This window comes from Achroia grisella, unplaced genomic scaffold (genome assembly GCF_030625045.1).
Source record: "Achroia grisella isolate CSIRO2021 unplaced genomic scaffold, CSIRO_AGI_Agris_v1 utg780, whole genome shotgun sequence".
NCBI classification, from domain to species: Eukaryota; Metazoa; Arthropoda; class Insecta; order Lepidoptera; family Pyralidae; genus Achroia; species Achroia grisella.
Window position 1 is genome coordinate 688,365 of NW_026713020.1, and position 17,020 is coordinate 705,384.

Below are 17,020 nucleotides of genomic sequence, written 5' to 3' on the forward strand. Positions count from 1 at the left end.
TTAACCCCAACAATAATTTTGAGAAACCTAGGTAGGTACGTACTTAAATATAGCGTTACGGTATTATATCCAGAATATCGGGGGCGTCATACTCCACAGATAGTTTGGCAATCACAGATGACTTAGTATAAACATAATATAAATAAAACAACATTAAATTTTATAATACAAAGAAAAAATATTTTATTTCAATATTACTTTGTTTTGTAAAAAACCAACTTAAATATGAGAATTATACAAGAAAATCTTACAATATGCCCTTGTTTAATTTTAAATCTTCTGCTCAAAATAATTATGATACGATTAACATCCACGAAAATCCGCTTAGTAATTATATTATATAATAATCTATTTGTAATACTTTTAAATCAAAAGTTTATGACTTTTGTCTAATTCATACAAAACATCTTATAAATTCAAAATTTTCATTCATATTCATCACATCTGCCACAAAGGTAACTAAAAAGTAATAGAACGTTAAGTGTTCCTATTCAATAAATTCAAGGAATACATTGTCATATTTTTCAAATTCTATTTAACAATACACAGCGTCATTCTACACTTAGTAAAAAATACCACAAGTTAAGGATATCATTACATTTTAACATTTTAGTCAAAAATAAATAGAAAAATAGTGATTACATTTATATTTCGTAGAAGTAGTAATATATCTTGCAATAAATAGAATTGATTACTTAGAAGAAACCAAGTTATTCTGTTTTTTTTATATCATACATGCATGTATTTAATGAAACGAATGAACGTTTTACATAATTAAATGTAAGAACATTTAATTATGTAAAACGCAATGCCTTACAAATAATGGAATATTAAAACGGCATACATTTTAATCTCGATTCACTCATCCAATAGGATTTTCATTGGCACCAATAACATATAAAAAAAGTAACTTCAAAAAACCAGACAAATGTCTTTAGTCAAGTTACAATTATGCAAGTTCACCTGTACATAAGAGTGTGACAGGGATCGTGTTCACGAAATACAACAACAAAATATGACACAATACATGAGCTTCTTTATGATGATACATCTTAAAATAACGATTCCCTAATGTAATGCTGGGTTCTCAGCTGTTATACTACATGTTATACTACATGCAGTGATCTTGGTTAACCCTCACCTTAAAATAAAGTTGTAGTACAAAGTGGCTTTTCGATCAATGGGTAAATAATTCACAAATGAAGAATAGTCTAATGTTGTTATGCAAGAAACCTATCCTTTTCGCACTCTTGTTGACTGCTCGTCGCTAGGAAGTGAAGGTGAGATAAAAATGTAGCAACGTAGGATTACATATTAATTGTTATTACATTACATTAACATAAGTATAATTCTGTTCACATCGACGTTGGTGACCAGAAGTTCATTTCTCGCATTTCTGACGGCTTTGGGCGGAAAGAATGAGCCGGTTTCAGCAATTTTGGATGTTGAGTAGACACTTCGTTTGAAATTAGTTTTGGATCCTTGCCTTTTGGAGCTGGGCCGAGACTTTCAACAGACTCAGCGAGGGTACCTATAACAAATATTAAAACATTTCAAATAACTTCAACACTAGTGATCACTCTACAGTTTGAAACATAATTGAGTTGAAGTTTAAAAGTAAAGTTAAAGTCGCTTAAAAATAATGTATCTATAGTATTAAAAGTGTATTTTTTTATTGTCATTTCAGTTGAATGACAATCAAGCTAGCGATCCACCTGACGGTAAGTAATCATGTTATGATATGATCACTCATTAGTTGCAATTCAGCAGGATTAAGGTGACACACATCCACACCCTGCAGCAAATGATTACATATTTACCAACCTTGTAATCTGGTTTCTATACCATCCTCTTCTGCTAAAGTAGAAGTGGATGTAGCCAAATCTTTCTTGAACCCAAGCAGCGCCATTGTCAACCAAGATCGACTAGATGAGTCTTCAGCAGGCTCAAAGGGCGACGTAAAGTAACTGGAAATAATTTTAAAACACGCATTGCAATAAATACAGTCTTCAGATATTTATGAAAATGGACAAAAATAAACGGACAAAAAGCGTCTAAATGTACAGGATTATTTCAATATTATTTGTATTTAGGTCCACAAATGTAATCAACATTGATGGACCTATTTTAATCATAAAGATTCAAAATATGTCACAATATTGCATTTATGGCCCTATAATATATTGGTCACCTATTGCGGTTTTGGATATTTCTGCCAATTCTTTCAAATTCAAATGATAAACCAAATGGTCTAATAACTAATTCTGCCAAGATTGAATACATTTTAATAGTTTATTTAATTAACCTTTAAAGACAATCAATCTTATCTCACTACCATTGAAAGTAAAGTTGCGATTACGACGTTGTAAACAAATGACACTTGTTAGCAAAACATACATCAATTCATCTGTAGTCATATGATATTAATATAGATACATGTGATATTTGAATTTGCTAAACCAATATTTACGTAATATTTTATGTAGATAAAAATCTGCTTTAAAGCTGGGTGACCATCTTTGATGGTATTTAAATGGTAGTAAAGATATTTTTTTCAGGTCGTCGTAATTTCGATGCCCGTTTGAATAGGACGGGAGATCGATCGGAGGGAAAGTAAAGATAGGCGGAGAGGAATTTCTACAATAATCTGTAATAATCAGCAATGATGCTTTTGGTTAGATACGCAGACACTCATTTAATCAGAATAAAGGAGAGATGATCATGATACATGATACATGGTGAGTGGTAGAATCAAAATATGACTATTCAAAAGTGCTTGTAATGAGTTTATTTGAATAAAGATTATTTCTATTTCTATTTCTATGAACTGAGAATTCTGCGCATATGACCAATTAGGCTTATTACAGCAATTGTCCCCAATTTCTAAATTTATTCATATTGTATAATCTAATATCTATAATAATAATAATGGAGATTTATGTAATCTCCCGTTTCAGTGGAGGCCGTGCCTTAACATTGTTTTATTTTACGTTTTTATACTACCAAGATAATAAAAACAGATAACCTGACGGCCTGTTTGGTGAAAATACGTTTACTCGTGGACAATCTTAATTTTAATATTTAAGTAGGTATCTAAATTAATAATAATATTGAACTGGAAGACAGCAAATACAATACTTACTAATCTCTTGCATCAGAATTTACAATAACCAGTTTACTATCAAACTGATACGCTAGATATAGTTCTTTAAATCAGAATTAGTTGCGTCCATTAACAGACATAACTACATGAACAATAATATAATTAAAGTTGTATGCAGGTACTACATTATAACAATGTTTTTAAATATCACAAAAACCGGTCGCCATTATTGCAACTTGTTTTGTGACTACCTGTACTATTTTGAGAAAATAACAAGTTTTCAATATTAATATACAAAAGCAGTATATTATAAACTAATAACGCAATGTAATTCGTTTATAGTATACTGAATATAATATACTGATAATAAAACTAATAATAAATATGATTATTTTTAAGTGAAAATTAATTAAAGCATTGTGAAAAGTGGTAACGTATTTAAGTTACAACGTTGACGACTGTTTTCACAAATGGGGTAACCAGATACATTATCAAGTGTTGAAGTCCTGAACGCAACATGTGACAGTGCACACAATTCGCAACATATATCTGATTCGAACCTGACTAAGGGCAAGCATGCAGTTTTTCCCGGTTTCATTTTATTTGTCATCTGTGTTTCCATCATGAGGGATATTTAATAACAAAGACTACTGAATGGAATTTAATGAAACTTTACAAAATATATCCAGTAACAAGCTAAAAATTTCACACAGGTGAAACCACGGGCATAGCTAGTATTAAATAAAATGTAGTTTTACCGGTTCCCTGCCATCTTGCGGCGACTATTTGGACTCGAGGGCGGTGAGTGCGCGGGTGTGGCTGGCAGACTCCTGCTACCGCGTCGACCCGCTCGGTACGGGCCTTCCGAAGCAGTTGTATCCTCGGATGGCGAAGCTACTGTGAAGCCTCGGGGTGAACGGTTCGACGATATCATCTGGTGTGCCACCTGCAAGTGAATGTCATTTTGTCAACACGACTGTGTGTATAAACCTTTTGTGAGTCAGTGCGTAACTAATTAGTACATCGACGACGCCATTGTGCTCTACGTGTTTTAGTTACATCAATCAGTAATGCACAACTTATGCGTGTTGTAGTTGTATCTTACATAATAATAGCATTGACATTTGATCAAAATATACACAATTTATATATTTATTTAAATAATCCACGTCATACATATGTAAAAAGTACATATGGCGGACTTAACACCTAATGGCATTTTCTACCAGTCAACCATGAGTTGTGCAAAGATAAGTTGCTGGCGGTGCAAATAATATTATAATATTTTTATAAAACACAGAAATAAATAAATATATACATAAATATCCCTACAAATATGCATAAATATATATATTTATCTCTTATTAATTGGGTTTTTTTCTGTTTTCATTTAAAGATCGTTAAAAAATATATTGGACTTAAAAAAGTGACAACCAAGATCAATCTCAACCACTGATTGGCTCGTATAATAATAACATTACATAAAATAAAAATTTATCATTGGTGCTCGATGTCAAAGTTCATCTGATATTTAACTAAAAAATCAACATCATGACATTTTACATATTCAACAGTTTGCCCCAAAAAAAATATAATTAGAATCTAATTTATAATAATCATAATTGTGTTAATGTATAATAGATTAAGACCATTTGTCCTTTGAGACAATAACAGGTGTGTCATTAAAAATAATTGCTACTAAGAAAAATAACTAAATAATTATATTTCAGATAACCTAATTAATAAAAGATAAATTCAAAGTTATCGTGGTCACACGCGACCTGCTTATATCATAAGACCCCCTATATAACAAACATTTGGATGTTTTTAATACTTAAAGCAATTATTATAATAAGATGTTTTTAACTTTACTGACTTTATAATGAAAGAGATTGTCAAATCGAATATATTTTTGGGTAACACGCAAAACCTATGTTTGTACCGTATTAATTTAATCTTCGATGAAGTAGATTTCTTTTCTGAAACAAATATCAAAACAAAAATCTCAGATGTATCACTGACCTTAACAACAGAGGTGCCACACGCCGCTCCTTCGCCTTTAAACCCATCGTCCGTGCCTGCTGGTTTCGGCTTAGATGTTGCAGAGTTGACTGAAATTATTAAACAGAAATATATGTATATTCATATTTACCCAATAAAGTCATCCCATCAAGGTATTAATGACAATAGGAATGGCAGAATAGCCTGTGAAGCTTGTACAAAAGACAAGTTCGAAAAAAGAGTCCCACGACAAACTCAAAAGTTATAAAAATAATCTCCAGTGTTGTAGAAAGTCGATGGAAATTGCTATGGATGGATACTTTGTATAGTGTCTTAGGTTCTGTTTATCTTTATCGTGAAAGAAGTAAAACAACAATTATTATTCATATATATGTATACTAACAGTGATTATTAAGAATCTATACTAAAAAATATATAAATATTAGATAATATTATCATACTGAATTTTTTATATCTGTCTGTTAAAAATGCATATATGACAATATCTTTGACATATACCCAACACGGCTTTATGTATTTTCATATATAAGTAAGTACATCCATCAAATTTTGGGTGTTAAATATGCTGGATAGTATCAAAACCGAACTTAAAGGAGAGTTTCGTGTATAATTTCTCTGTACATGTATCATACAAATAAAATCGTCTAAAATGTGTTGTGTATAATTAAAACTAGACTAGATCAAGAATTCAAGTGGGTATTTAGTATTTTATTTATTTCTAGGCAGAATAGAATGCGAACAATCATTTACCGCGACGTAATTTGAGCATTGACAGTTTTTAATTTGGCTTTGAGATTGAATCGTGCATATTACAGTGCATCGCAATGGGTAAAGTCACCTCCACTGAACTACTAGAGACAGTTCAAAAATAGGTATTAACTCACCAGCAGTATTGATTGGCGCTATGCCATGCAGTACATCCTGGCAGGGTTTGGTATGTTTGGACCAATCTTTCCCCTTCGTGGCGTTATATGTCGAGGCTGCCGTCTGGCCGACTTCTTTTGTCTGATCGCTGATAACATTCGAAATGTTATGGTTGAGTTTTGTCTTCCCAAATACCAGATCTGATTTTGGATAACGAATGTAGAAAAAAGAATCTTCTGGAGCCGGCGGTGAAGAGGCAAAAGGTTCAAATTCCCTATAAAAGAAAAATATTTCATTAATTATAATAATAACCTACAGGTGAAAAACCTGTATGTTATTATTATAAAATCTACTTTGTTCGTCAAACAAAGAAGGTATTTCGCGAGTTCGTGCAAACGTATAGGATAATCTCCAGACCAATTCAGATGGCTACAGGCTATCTGTATGTATATTATTTATATTTTCCAAACTAGGTGAATTCGAGACTGGTCGCCAGCAATATATGTATATTTTATTGCTACACAGTTCAAAGTATTCTTTTTTATTACACTAATGTGGGCAAAACGTATTATTTAAATATACTCACAAAAAATAGTGTTTTTGAATGTAGTTTTTGACCACCATATTTCTGTCTAAACATGACCAAATCACGTTATATCTATTAATAATAATAAATAAAAACTTCTAAAAAATCTTAAATATATTTTGCAGTGTATCGAGAACTCAGCACGTGAAAGGTATAAATAGATGGCACTACACGCAACACATACTTAGTGAAACTAAAAGGTGTAAGGTCGTCGATTTAGCATTTTATACCCCGTAGAGTCAAACATAGAATAAGCATATCTTATCGCGATACCACAACACATGAGCAAAACATCTCGTTCAAAATAATACGTTGCTGTGACGTCACAGACAGCTCATTAGCACACTCCCACATTTAGAAAGCACGTGACGAGCCGAAAGTGCGTTGATTAAGCACTTTACCTACTACAACGTAGTAAGTCATGACCGTAACAGAACGTGTCAGGCGCGGAAAGAAGTTTCGACCCGCTCACAGCGACGGATCAACACCGTTCTATTCCCGTTCTAGTACAAATCGGATATGCCGTACGATAGTCGTCTAAAATACAGAGTATATTATTGATGCAGTGCATTTTCGCAAACGCGATCGTACTGTTTTCTACATTACTGTATTCGCTACACTCAAGACTGCTAACGACAAACACAACACAAGCAAAATGTTCTTGCCTAGAATCGCTATCGTTTTGGTCTTGGCATGTTATGGTGTATCGTGTACTGGTAACAAAACGGGATAGGAGCCATTTTTTTAATTAGTTATCTGTATTAGGAGGAGGAATAAGAGGAGTAATTGGGACTAGTAGCATTATTAGCAACGATCTCTTTACGATATCCCTGGAAATTATCGTGGTTAATGATTATTGATAAATTTACTACAATGAGCTAACAGCCCTGTTTTCATAAGCATTATGACATCATCAGAATGTTTTGCATGTTTCGAGGTGGTTATGGACATACTATTGTACGTACTAATGCGTAGCGAGCTTTAAGATATCAAAGACACAAGGGAATTCTTCCGTAAAATATGTTCTTGGCATTGTGAAGTTGGATAGGCATTAACTAAAAATTTTATAGCTACAACGAGAATAGATTTATGTCGTCATTAAACCCAACGATAGCCAACAACATTGAAGATCATAATAAGTACCAATATAATAATTACCAAAGATAATAACAGTAGGTACTATTATACAAAAAATATAATAATATAAATGGGACACCTTATATTTTATATCTGAATCTAACCAAAATCTATACTAATGGATTTTGGGTTAAAATCGAAATTTGTTACCATATCACGATTAAACTCCTGAACAGATGTTGCTGTAGTATGACGTAAGATAGATTGTATCGTGACGTGTTGATTGTAGATTGTATTCGTTTTGTATAAAAAAAACCGACGTCGCTGGTAAAAAATAATAATATTGGAAAATAATATTTAAATAGAAAGTAACAAAAGAAAAACATAAAATTGTTCAGAAATGCTTATCTTATATATTATGAACCTTTCATCATCCATCACTATCACAAATGATAAGAAAGAACACTGTTGACATATTAGTACTGTAAATAAACATAAATTAGGTAGGTATATAATATTATTTTACCTACTGTCTATGTCAGATTAATATTAACACGTAGGGTCACGTGAGTATAAGACTTATTTGGCTTCAGTTTGAAACTTGTTTGTTGAAAACAATAAAACATATATATATATATATATATATATTGTATAGTACATTAAGTACAGTACAACCTTAACAATATCGAATAGTCCAGTTGATGCATACATGCATCAACTCAAATTAAGCTTGCGAAATATTGATAACTATTAAGACTCATATATTATTCTAACCCAATCTCTCGATGCTAAAACATTATTCCACTAACCTAGCCAAGTGGTATCAGTTCCCATGAGTGAGCATTAGATATTGCCTGGCTCTTTGTTTCTCATACTTTTGACAATTCAATTGCAAGTTTTGTCATATTTCTAATATTGAGTATATTAGTAGTTAATACAGAATTCATTGTACGGATGAGTATGGTATTGTGTACCCACCTGCGCTAACTCCGCTAAGGGACCACAGAGCTTCAGGTTTGCCTGATATGGTACACTGCTAACAATGAGACAACTTTTAATCCTCATTCCTAACAATCTTCTCACCCTCTACCCTAATATAGCTAATACAATAGGCACCTACGTACACTGCCAATGGGAGCAAGTTTGTAACTAAACTAATATGTTTTGTAAAGGGCAGTCAGTAAGGTCGATGGGTGTGATGAAATTTTAATGTATCTATACAAGTGCAAGGTTACTGCAAGAACATGGAAATAGGTACTAGTTAGTACAATCGTGTTATCAATAAATATCATCTGGACGATAAGAATACAAATAGTGAAAAACCACCAGACTATACTAAATACTAGTATATAATAAGACTCACAATAAGAAATACACAACTGGTTTATTCTAAATAAAAGTAAATCTAAAGATTGTATAGATAGAAATTATTTAAGCTACCATACAATCTATTGTGACCGATGGGTGTGATGAAATTTTAATGTCTCAATCACAATGACCTTGAATGTCGCCACATGAAACCGGATCGATGTATTGCAACACTAGGAACATCATGACAGTTAAATGCACAGCATAGTAATATGTTAGCGGCGGGTAAAAGGCAATAATAAAGTTAAATAACTTTAGTGATTGTCATATGATAAAATTGTATATATTATACATGTAAAATTTATGAGAAAAGCTGTTACTTTATGAACACAATATTATAGTATAATAATAGTACCCAAAACATTGTTTGTTAAAATTTTTGTATGTTTGTAAAAGATGAAAGTATGTGAAGATGCCAATGGATGTTTCTTACTCTTTCGTGCAGAAAATGCTGTATGTTATTGAATAATAGGTATAGGATATTCGAAAGGTACAAGATCATATTCTATATTAACACGTTGTAATCCTTTTACCCAAAGTCAACCTAGTAGTGCAGCTAAATACACAAATGCATACTAACCAAGGGCATGACGTGTAGACAAATACAACAACATTTACGTAATATTCAGCACATTGTTCATGTAGGTTTTATGTAGAATAAAGCAGTAGATAGCTTCAATACATAAAGAACACTCAGTTGACTATATTTATTACTTACATTTCAAATTTAAAACCATAGCGAGTCACGTGATGTTAGTGGCGTCATAATCGTGACGCCACTGACAATAGTGACCATAGTGGTAGGGATAAAGAGGTTGGGAACAAGGAGGGAGCGGGCTGCTCTCTCTGTTCGAGGCCACTGAGACGACCAGACGTGAATGTACAGCGACGCAATTTATGTGAAGTGTAATTTGAAAAAGGAATAAAATAAACGTACTGCTGCATCGACATATCATTCCTGAAACTTGCCAATAATATGTAGTAAGTCGTAATGAAAACTAATATAAACAATCTCTTTTTGATACTGAAAATACTAGTGATTAAAATTGTTACCAAAACAAAATACTTCAATATAAAATGAACATGAGCACTAGCTTGTTCAGAAAAAATCTGCAGGTTCAATTTAGACAAAATCTAATCGGAAACATAAATGGCATCGAGTTTACATTTATCCTTAAGATAATGAAGTCTTTGTATTTTTAACCGACATTTTCCAATAATGGCGATGAATTGTCCAATAATGGCGATGAGTTGTCATCGAAATTTCCGCATTACATAAACGTGAATTGATGAGAAATAAACATTTCCTGTATTTTTACTGGTAGAGATGTTTCACTAAGCCCAGATTGTAGGTATAAAAGTAATAAATATAGTTTTTAGCAGACTATCAGTAATCATTGATACCTACAACGTTTTTTATATTTATCAACCGTTCGCGCAGTGATTAATATTTTATCAAATCATAAAATTTTCTGTAGTTTGTGATTGCCGAATTTACACCTTTCAATTTATTTTACTATAGTTATAAAAGGGGATTCAGAAACTTAAAACTAGCTTTATTTACTCTTATTTACGATGTTTTGTATGTTATACGCGTTTTATAGGAATAGGCAATTGCAGGAAGGTCAAGGCAAATTGCGGAAGTATATGTAGGTATGGGAGTAGGTTATTGACAGGGGCCGGATCTATTGTTTTACAGCCTAGCCTTCTTCAATACATCATCTTGTGTAGTACAATGACCGCATTTAATACAAATCGATGGTTCAATTAAAACAAACCACACATAATTACTATTTTTATATATACTGTATTAAGTTATTATAAATCTGAAACACTATTGACGTCACTGGCAAGCCCCCAATATCAATCATAAGGCATTACGTGTTTTGCGTGAAGCATGACACGTTCATTATCATACTTAAAATTTAATAAATGGATGATGGGAGAATTACCTAATATAGCACAGCGAAAACCAACACAGTCGTGTGTAGTAAATACACAGAAAATTGATTAAACAAATAATATTAGCCTTGTTTATATTATGACCAGCTACATGAACACAACTACAAATACAGCGAAATAAATAACACTACAAATAAAGTGTTATTTATTATTATTTCATCCATATCAGAGGTATATATACAACACGTAGCTTACTTTTTATAGTTTATTCCTACCAAAATTACCGATCTTTATTTAGAAAAACTATAAAATTAACATAACTTTGATTTACATAGATTTTGTATTAATAAATGCAATAAAATCCACTTACTCAGTTAACATGGTCACGAAGATAACTACTTAAGTTTAACGTGTGTCTATTTGTATAATACCTACTTCACGGTTCCAGCAGCATGCCATTCTATATCTAAGGCGTACATCGAAATATTTTATCAATGCCTCAGTAGGCTAACTTAGGCATTTGGTAACATATGCAATGTTACTCATTGAAATGCCTAAGTAATCATTACCAGTTACGTGTGTCACGTGACCACGTTAACCACGACGGCACGGTCAATATTCTATGACCTATCTGTCTATACCTAATATAGTAAAAGCGACGTTATTTTTAAAATGACTCCTTATGCAACCGCCGATATATAAAAGGAGTATTATAGGTTCGAAGTGAATCGGTTTGTCGATCCCTGGCATTGTAGCTCCTAAAGTTATTGAACAAATAGACCTATGCTGTTTTTCTTTTCAAAGACGACGTGATGGATCTTAGCTACAATTTATGAAATTGTGTACAGAATTTCATAAATTGTAGCTAAGATCCATCACGATTCAATGTCTTCACCTTTTAACTATCTATCTATTATCATCTATTTATAGCTTGACCACTTGCATAAACACGTACGTAGGTATGAATTACATACCTACACAGTGAATATTCAATGTTTATCTTATGAAGTGAAATTGCAAATCATTTTCGAATTGTATCCAAGCCTGATTGATAAACCGATAAGTTTTACATCGAAGAAACTGTATAATCACGATAAGATATGATTTTTTAAGCTACGCCAAGTAAATAGATGATGAATGAAGGAAGAATGCATGTCTATGATGATGATCATGATATACTGTTAATTACAATTTATAATGTAAATAAAAAATATGTACAAACAGTCAAGATTTCGCGGAAATCAAACCCTGTAAGGATGTGATTTCCGCGAAATCTTAGCCAAAACTGAACTTCATATGATTCTCCAAGATAAGTAAATGTTTATTTATAAATTCGTCACATAAAACCACTTCAAGGTTAAGAGATATTACTGTGACAGGTATACGTAAATGAAGAAATTTATACTAATGTATGTGCTAATATTAATGCATGAAATTTATATAGTTACCATTGTAAACAATGACTATAAATAAATACCTCAGTGTACAGTTTTGCCCGATAGAACAAAACATCACCCAATATACCAATGGTAGCGAAAATAAACAAAATAATGTACTAAATTACTACTCTCGACGTCATGGCCTAGTGGATGTCTCGACGTCATGACTACGTCTATATAAATCCAAACTTAGTGAATTGTAAGGAGAATTTACCTCATCTAGATTTTATGATTCACAAGATTTACGATGGCACACCCCATTAACATGACGTAAATTATTGATAGCCCCTTATTTGAAAATTCTTAATGTTTTCCTCACAGAAGTCAAACAAACACTTACATAGGTACACTATCCTTACTCCTTACTTTATACTTAATATTATAAATGCGAAAGTAACTCTGTCTGTCTGTCTGTCTCGCTTTCACGCCAAAACTACTGAACCGATTTAAATGAAATTTGGTACGCAGATAGTCTAGACGCCAAGTAAGGACATAGGCTACTTTTTAATGAGAAAAAAGGGTTGTAAGGGGTTCAAAATGGAAATACAAGGTTATCTTTATGCGGTTGAATACATCGCACACTTATATTCTATATTAATAATTTCGTTAAGGGGTACAGTAGACTAGAACGAAACCTTATGTGAATAACAAAACATAAAAAAATATTGATTTCGAATCGACAACATATATCCGGAAAATTCGGATTATGGAGTATTTCGTTAAGTTCTAATGGCACTGACAAACAAACCGCAGTTGCCATCTTTTCATTTCACTAGCTAACAACCAATCAACACATCGCGTGCGTTTGCGCCAATAAGGTATCCATCACAAAGAACAAAACCACAGATAACATAATGTAAAACGAAAGATCTTGCCGGAATGACGTTGACGTTTAGCGAAAATATTGTTTTTTGACATTTTTTTATGATAAAATCGGGTATCGTATATCTTGTGTATGTGTTTTTTCTTTAAACCTGAAATTGGCCGATTGCGAGACAAATTTGGCAATTTTTTTATTAATTTGTTTTACGGCTCTGGATACAAGTCCTTTTTAGCCCAACTTAAAGTTTTACAATATAAATTACAAAAATTAAAGTCAATGTGCAATGTCAAATAATAATAAATGTCAAATGTTGTTTCTCTGTTCTGACGAACTTATTGAAAAAAAACTTAATAACAGTCACAATATCTTCACATTTTATTATTTGCATTTTTTAAATAATGTTGTGGTGTGGCACTCTCCGAAATTAAATTATTTACCCATTTTTGTAGATTATACAGAAATAATGTATGGGTGTTTATTTAAAAAGCATTAACACAAAATTAATAAAATATAGGTATTCATAAATATATGGTTGGTGTATCAAAATAGAATTTTCTTATTTTTCACTAAAATAAAGACTAACTGCCTTTTTTATAAAACAAATGACTTTTTCATTGTGTCATATATTATGAAACTATTTAAATTATTTAGCTGATTGTAAGAAACAAAATGTTGATTTGTAGATTAATACTGTAAAATTACTATTTGTACGGAAACGACGAAAATATATTCTTATGCTGCGACTAAAATAAATTATAAAATTCTGTTATGGAAACGGTACATTAAGTTTTAAAACTAATTTGCTAAAATAAAACTTTCCGATTAAACAAATCGGTATCGCAGGTACACCACTACCCCGCTACAGGTGGTAACATTATTTGAAAATTTGACATTTCAACCTGTCAATTTAGTCTTCGGGATTAAAAAACAAATATAACCAAGTATGGCACTTACAAACTCATTCCTAAGCTACTTGGTGTCCCTGTCGCCCCGCGCCCCGCATGTTTATGGGGGCTTGACCCCAGAGTGGGGGTCGGAGGGGGGGGGGGGGGGGGGAAAGGAAGAAGAAATGGATAGGAAAAAGAGGAAGAAGGAGAAAAGAACGGTGGTGGACCACGTCGTCGTACTGAATGAGCGACAGAACTAGGAACTCAGCAAGTCCCTGAGAGTCGCGCGTACTAAATAAAAAAACAGCATGAAAAAATAACTTCTATCCCCAAGTATGGCACAACGTGTAGTATTCTTAAAGTTAAGGCTTTGATCTAGCCACCCGGGGGTTGTTGTCCCCGGAGTAGATGCCGGGACAAAGGGGTCCCCGAGGCCCCTACCTTCACCTCCCTAGAGGGGTGCGGAAGACCATACACACTATAACCATTATCAGAAAAGTAGAAGTTTTAGTTCAAATGTCATTGTCATTTAGTTTTGCATAGTGATTTACTTTAGTTTTTATGTCATACTTTTGATAGATAGGTATTTGATAGATATTTTATAATTGCACCGATCCGATCTTCTTATCTTTATTCAAAATATATTGTTACATTTTTACTGCTTTCCTTTTTTTCCTTCAAGTAATTAGGTATTATAAATTAGGTACATTTGGTACATTAGGTTCAATATTCAGATTTACATTGCAATTTATAAATTATTTATGGGTTATTTTATTTAGTTAGTAACGTAGATAGTAGTTTTTTCCTAAAATAAATATTTTTAAGTTAGATTTTTCGTTTTTTAAATGCACACTATACATATAAATAAGATCGGAGTGTCTATTTGTAATCCTTACTAATACTAAAAATGCGAAAGTAATTTAATAATAACTCTGTCTGCCTGTCTCGATTTCACGGAAAAACTACTGAACAGATTAAATGAAATTTGGTACACAGATTGTTTAGACCCCTAGAAAGGACATGGCTACTTTTTAATGCGAAAAAAGAGTAGCAAGGGCTTGAAGCTAGACGCTTGAAATTTATTTTTGGGGCTGTTAATTAACTATAAATAAATATGATATTCAAAGTTTGTAAAAAATTACCCTTAAGGAGATAAAATAAAATAGGTGATGATAGTTTTTATGGAAATTCGTCATTTTTGAAGCTAGAACGATTACACTTTTTTCTTTATCTTCTTTGGTTTATTAAATATCTTACTAATATTATAAATGTGAAAGGAACTCTGTCTGTCTGTTTGTCTCGCTTACACCCCAAAACGACTGAACCGATTTAAATGAAATTTGGTACGTAATCCGTAGTCTAGACCCATAAATTATTTTATAATGTGAAAAAGGATTATAAGGTGGTTGAAAGAGAAGATGAAAGTTCAAAAAGTACATGCAAAGGTTAGAGTAAGGTAGAATGCGGCAAGGTTGTATGGAAGTCATTTTTAAGGCTAGAAGCTTCGAACGTATTTTTTAGGTTGTTGATGAAATATGACATTTAAATATTGTAAAATTTTCACCCTAAACGATGGTAAAATAAAATATCAGCTGAAACTTTTTATGGCAATTCATAATTTTTGAAGTTAGACTGATGGAAATCTTTTCTTTGGGTATTTTAGGTTAGTTTATTAAATAGCTTTTAATATTACAAATGTCAATGTCTGACTATCGCGCTTACACGCTAAAACTATTAAACCGATTCAAATGAAATTTGGGACACAGATAGACGAGACTGGGTAGTACATAGGTTAGGTACTTTTTAATATGAAAAAAGGTTGATGGGAGTTGGAAAGGTAGGTGCAAGGTTGTATGGATGTATCGTCATCTATACATATAAATAGAATTGAATATTGAAAATTTGCAATATTGAAATAATCGTTTTTTACTACATGCATATGAATATAAATACGAATTTTTAAATTGTTGTCTGTCTGTCTGTTTGTTCCGGCTAATCTCTGAAATGGCTGGGCCGATTTCAATGGGATATTTTTGGCAGGCATAATTAGTTAATTAGTAAATGTAATAAGTAGTAACTTAGGCCACTTTTATTTTAGAAATATTATTTTATTTTAGAAAAATAAAGTATAATTCAATGCGGATGAAGTCGCGGGTACAGCTAGTTAAGTATAAATATATAAATATGTAAAATAAATAATACATATAATATAAATAATATAATAATAAATAATAAAATAATTATATAAACATACAACAATGAGTAAGAGAAAGAGGCAACAATTTATAGCATTTCCATAAAATGAAACTTTTCGCAATTGGATATATAATTTTTGTAACTATGTGTGCTAATGTTTTTAATGTTTACATTCCATCTATTATTATTATTATAAACATAAAATATTACTTACTTTACAGGCCTTGTCTTCATCCACAATGGAAGACTTAATCCATCTTTAATCTCTGGGTCACTTGAAGCCATTTTGAAAATGTAAACACAATTTGGAGAATATTTGGATATGTTGGAATTTATATATAGTAGTAAAACAACTTACTCTCTATCAGCTAGAGTTGAGACTAAATCATTTATCATGAGCAGAAAAGATAAGATTCTTAGGGTATATACAGACAAGTTAAGATCAAAAGTAAAGTAATAAATGAATTATATATATATATATATAGGAATAAAGTTGTGCACTCAGGACACTGTTTGGGATTGTCCCGACTTTAGACAAAGCTGATTTGATGAACCCATCTGGAACAACAATTTATGATTTTAGTACTCATAAAGACATAAACTATTTCTAAACTAAATTAAGTGGTTATTGATAGATTTTACATCAAATACAGTATTAAAATGTGTAATGATACCACCACTAGTCTTGTAGGGTAGACAGAGAGAATCAAGAACTCACATACTATTATGCTTACAAACTTCAACAGCTTTATA

General features: G+C 32.0%; 1 protein-coding gene across 2 annotated transcripts; it reads right to left on the reverse strand.

Annotated features, from left to right (window-relative positions):
• Positions 1 to 1,125: 1,125 nt before the first annotated feature.
• Positions 1,126 to 16,647, reverse strand: LOC131850917 (uncharacterized). Of its 2 annotated transcripts, none has more exons than XM_059201318.1 (6): positions 16,482 to 16,647; positions 6,010 to 6,263; positions 5,126 to 5,214; positions 3,862 to 4,049; positions 1,825 to 1,967; positions 1,126 to 1,531 (listed from the first exon to the last, which is right to left on the reverse strand). In XM_059201318.1, exons 1-6 carry the CDS (start codon positions 16,550 to 16,552, stop codon positions 1,356 to 1,358), a joined length of 921 nt encoding a protein of 306 aa, XP_059057301.1. In that variant the 5' UTR covers positions 16,553 to 16,647; the 3' UTR covers positions 1,126 to 1,355. The 2 variants fall into 2 exon arrangements, with proteins under 2 accessions (XP_059057301.1, XP_059057302.1); XM_059201319.1 differs by lacking the exon at positions 16,482 to 16,647 and adding an exon at positions 6,576 to 6,651.
• Between the last annotated feature and the right edge of the window lie 373 nt (positions 16,648 to 17,020).

Bases quoted from the DNA above. Each gene is read 5' to 3' on its own strand.
- LOC131850917 (XM_059201318.1), bottom strand. From the start codon at position 16,552: ATGGCTTCAAGTGACCCAGAGATTAAAGATGGATTAAGTCTTCCATTG. The intron at 5,215-6,009 runs GTGAGTTAATAC...TAATAATTTCAG, and splicing joins AGCGCCAATCAATACTGCTG to TCAACTCTGCAACATCTAAG. The intron at 1,532-1,824 runs GTTGGTAAATAT...TATTTGTTATAG, and splicing joins TATAGAAACCAGATTACAAG to GTACCCTCGCTGAGTCTGTT.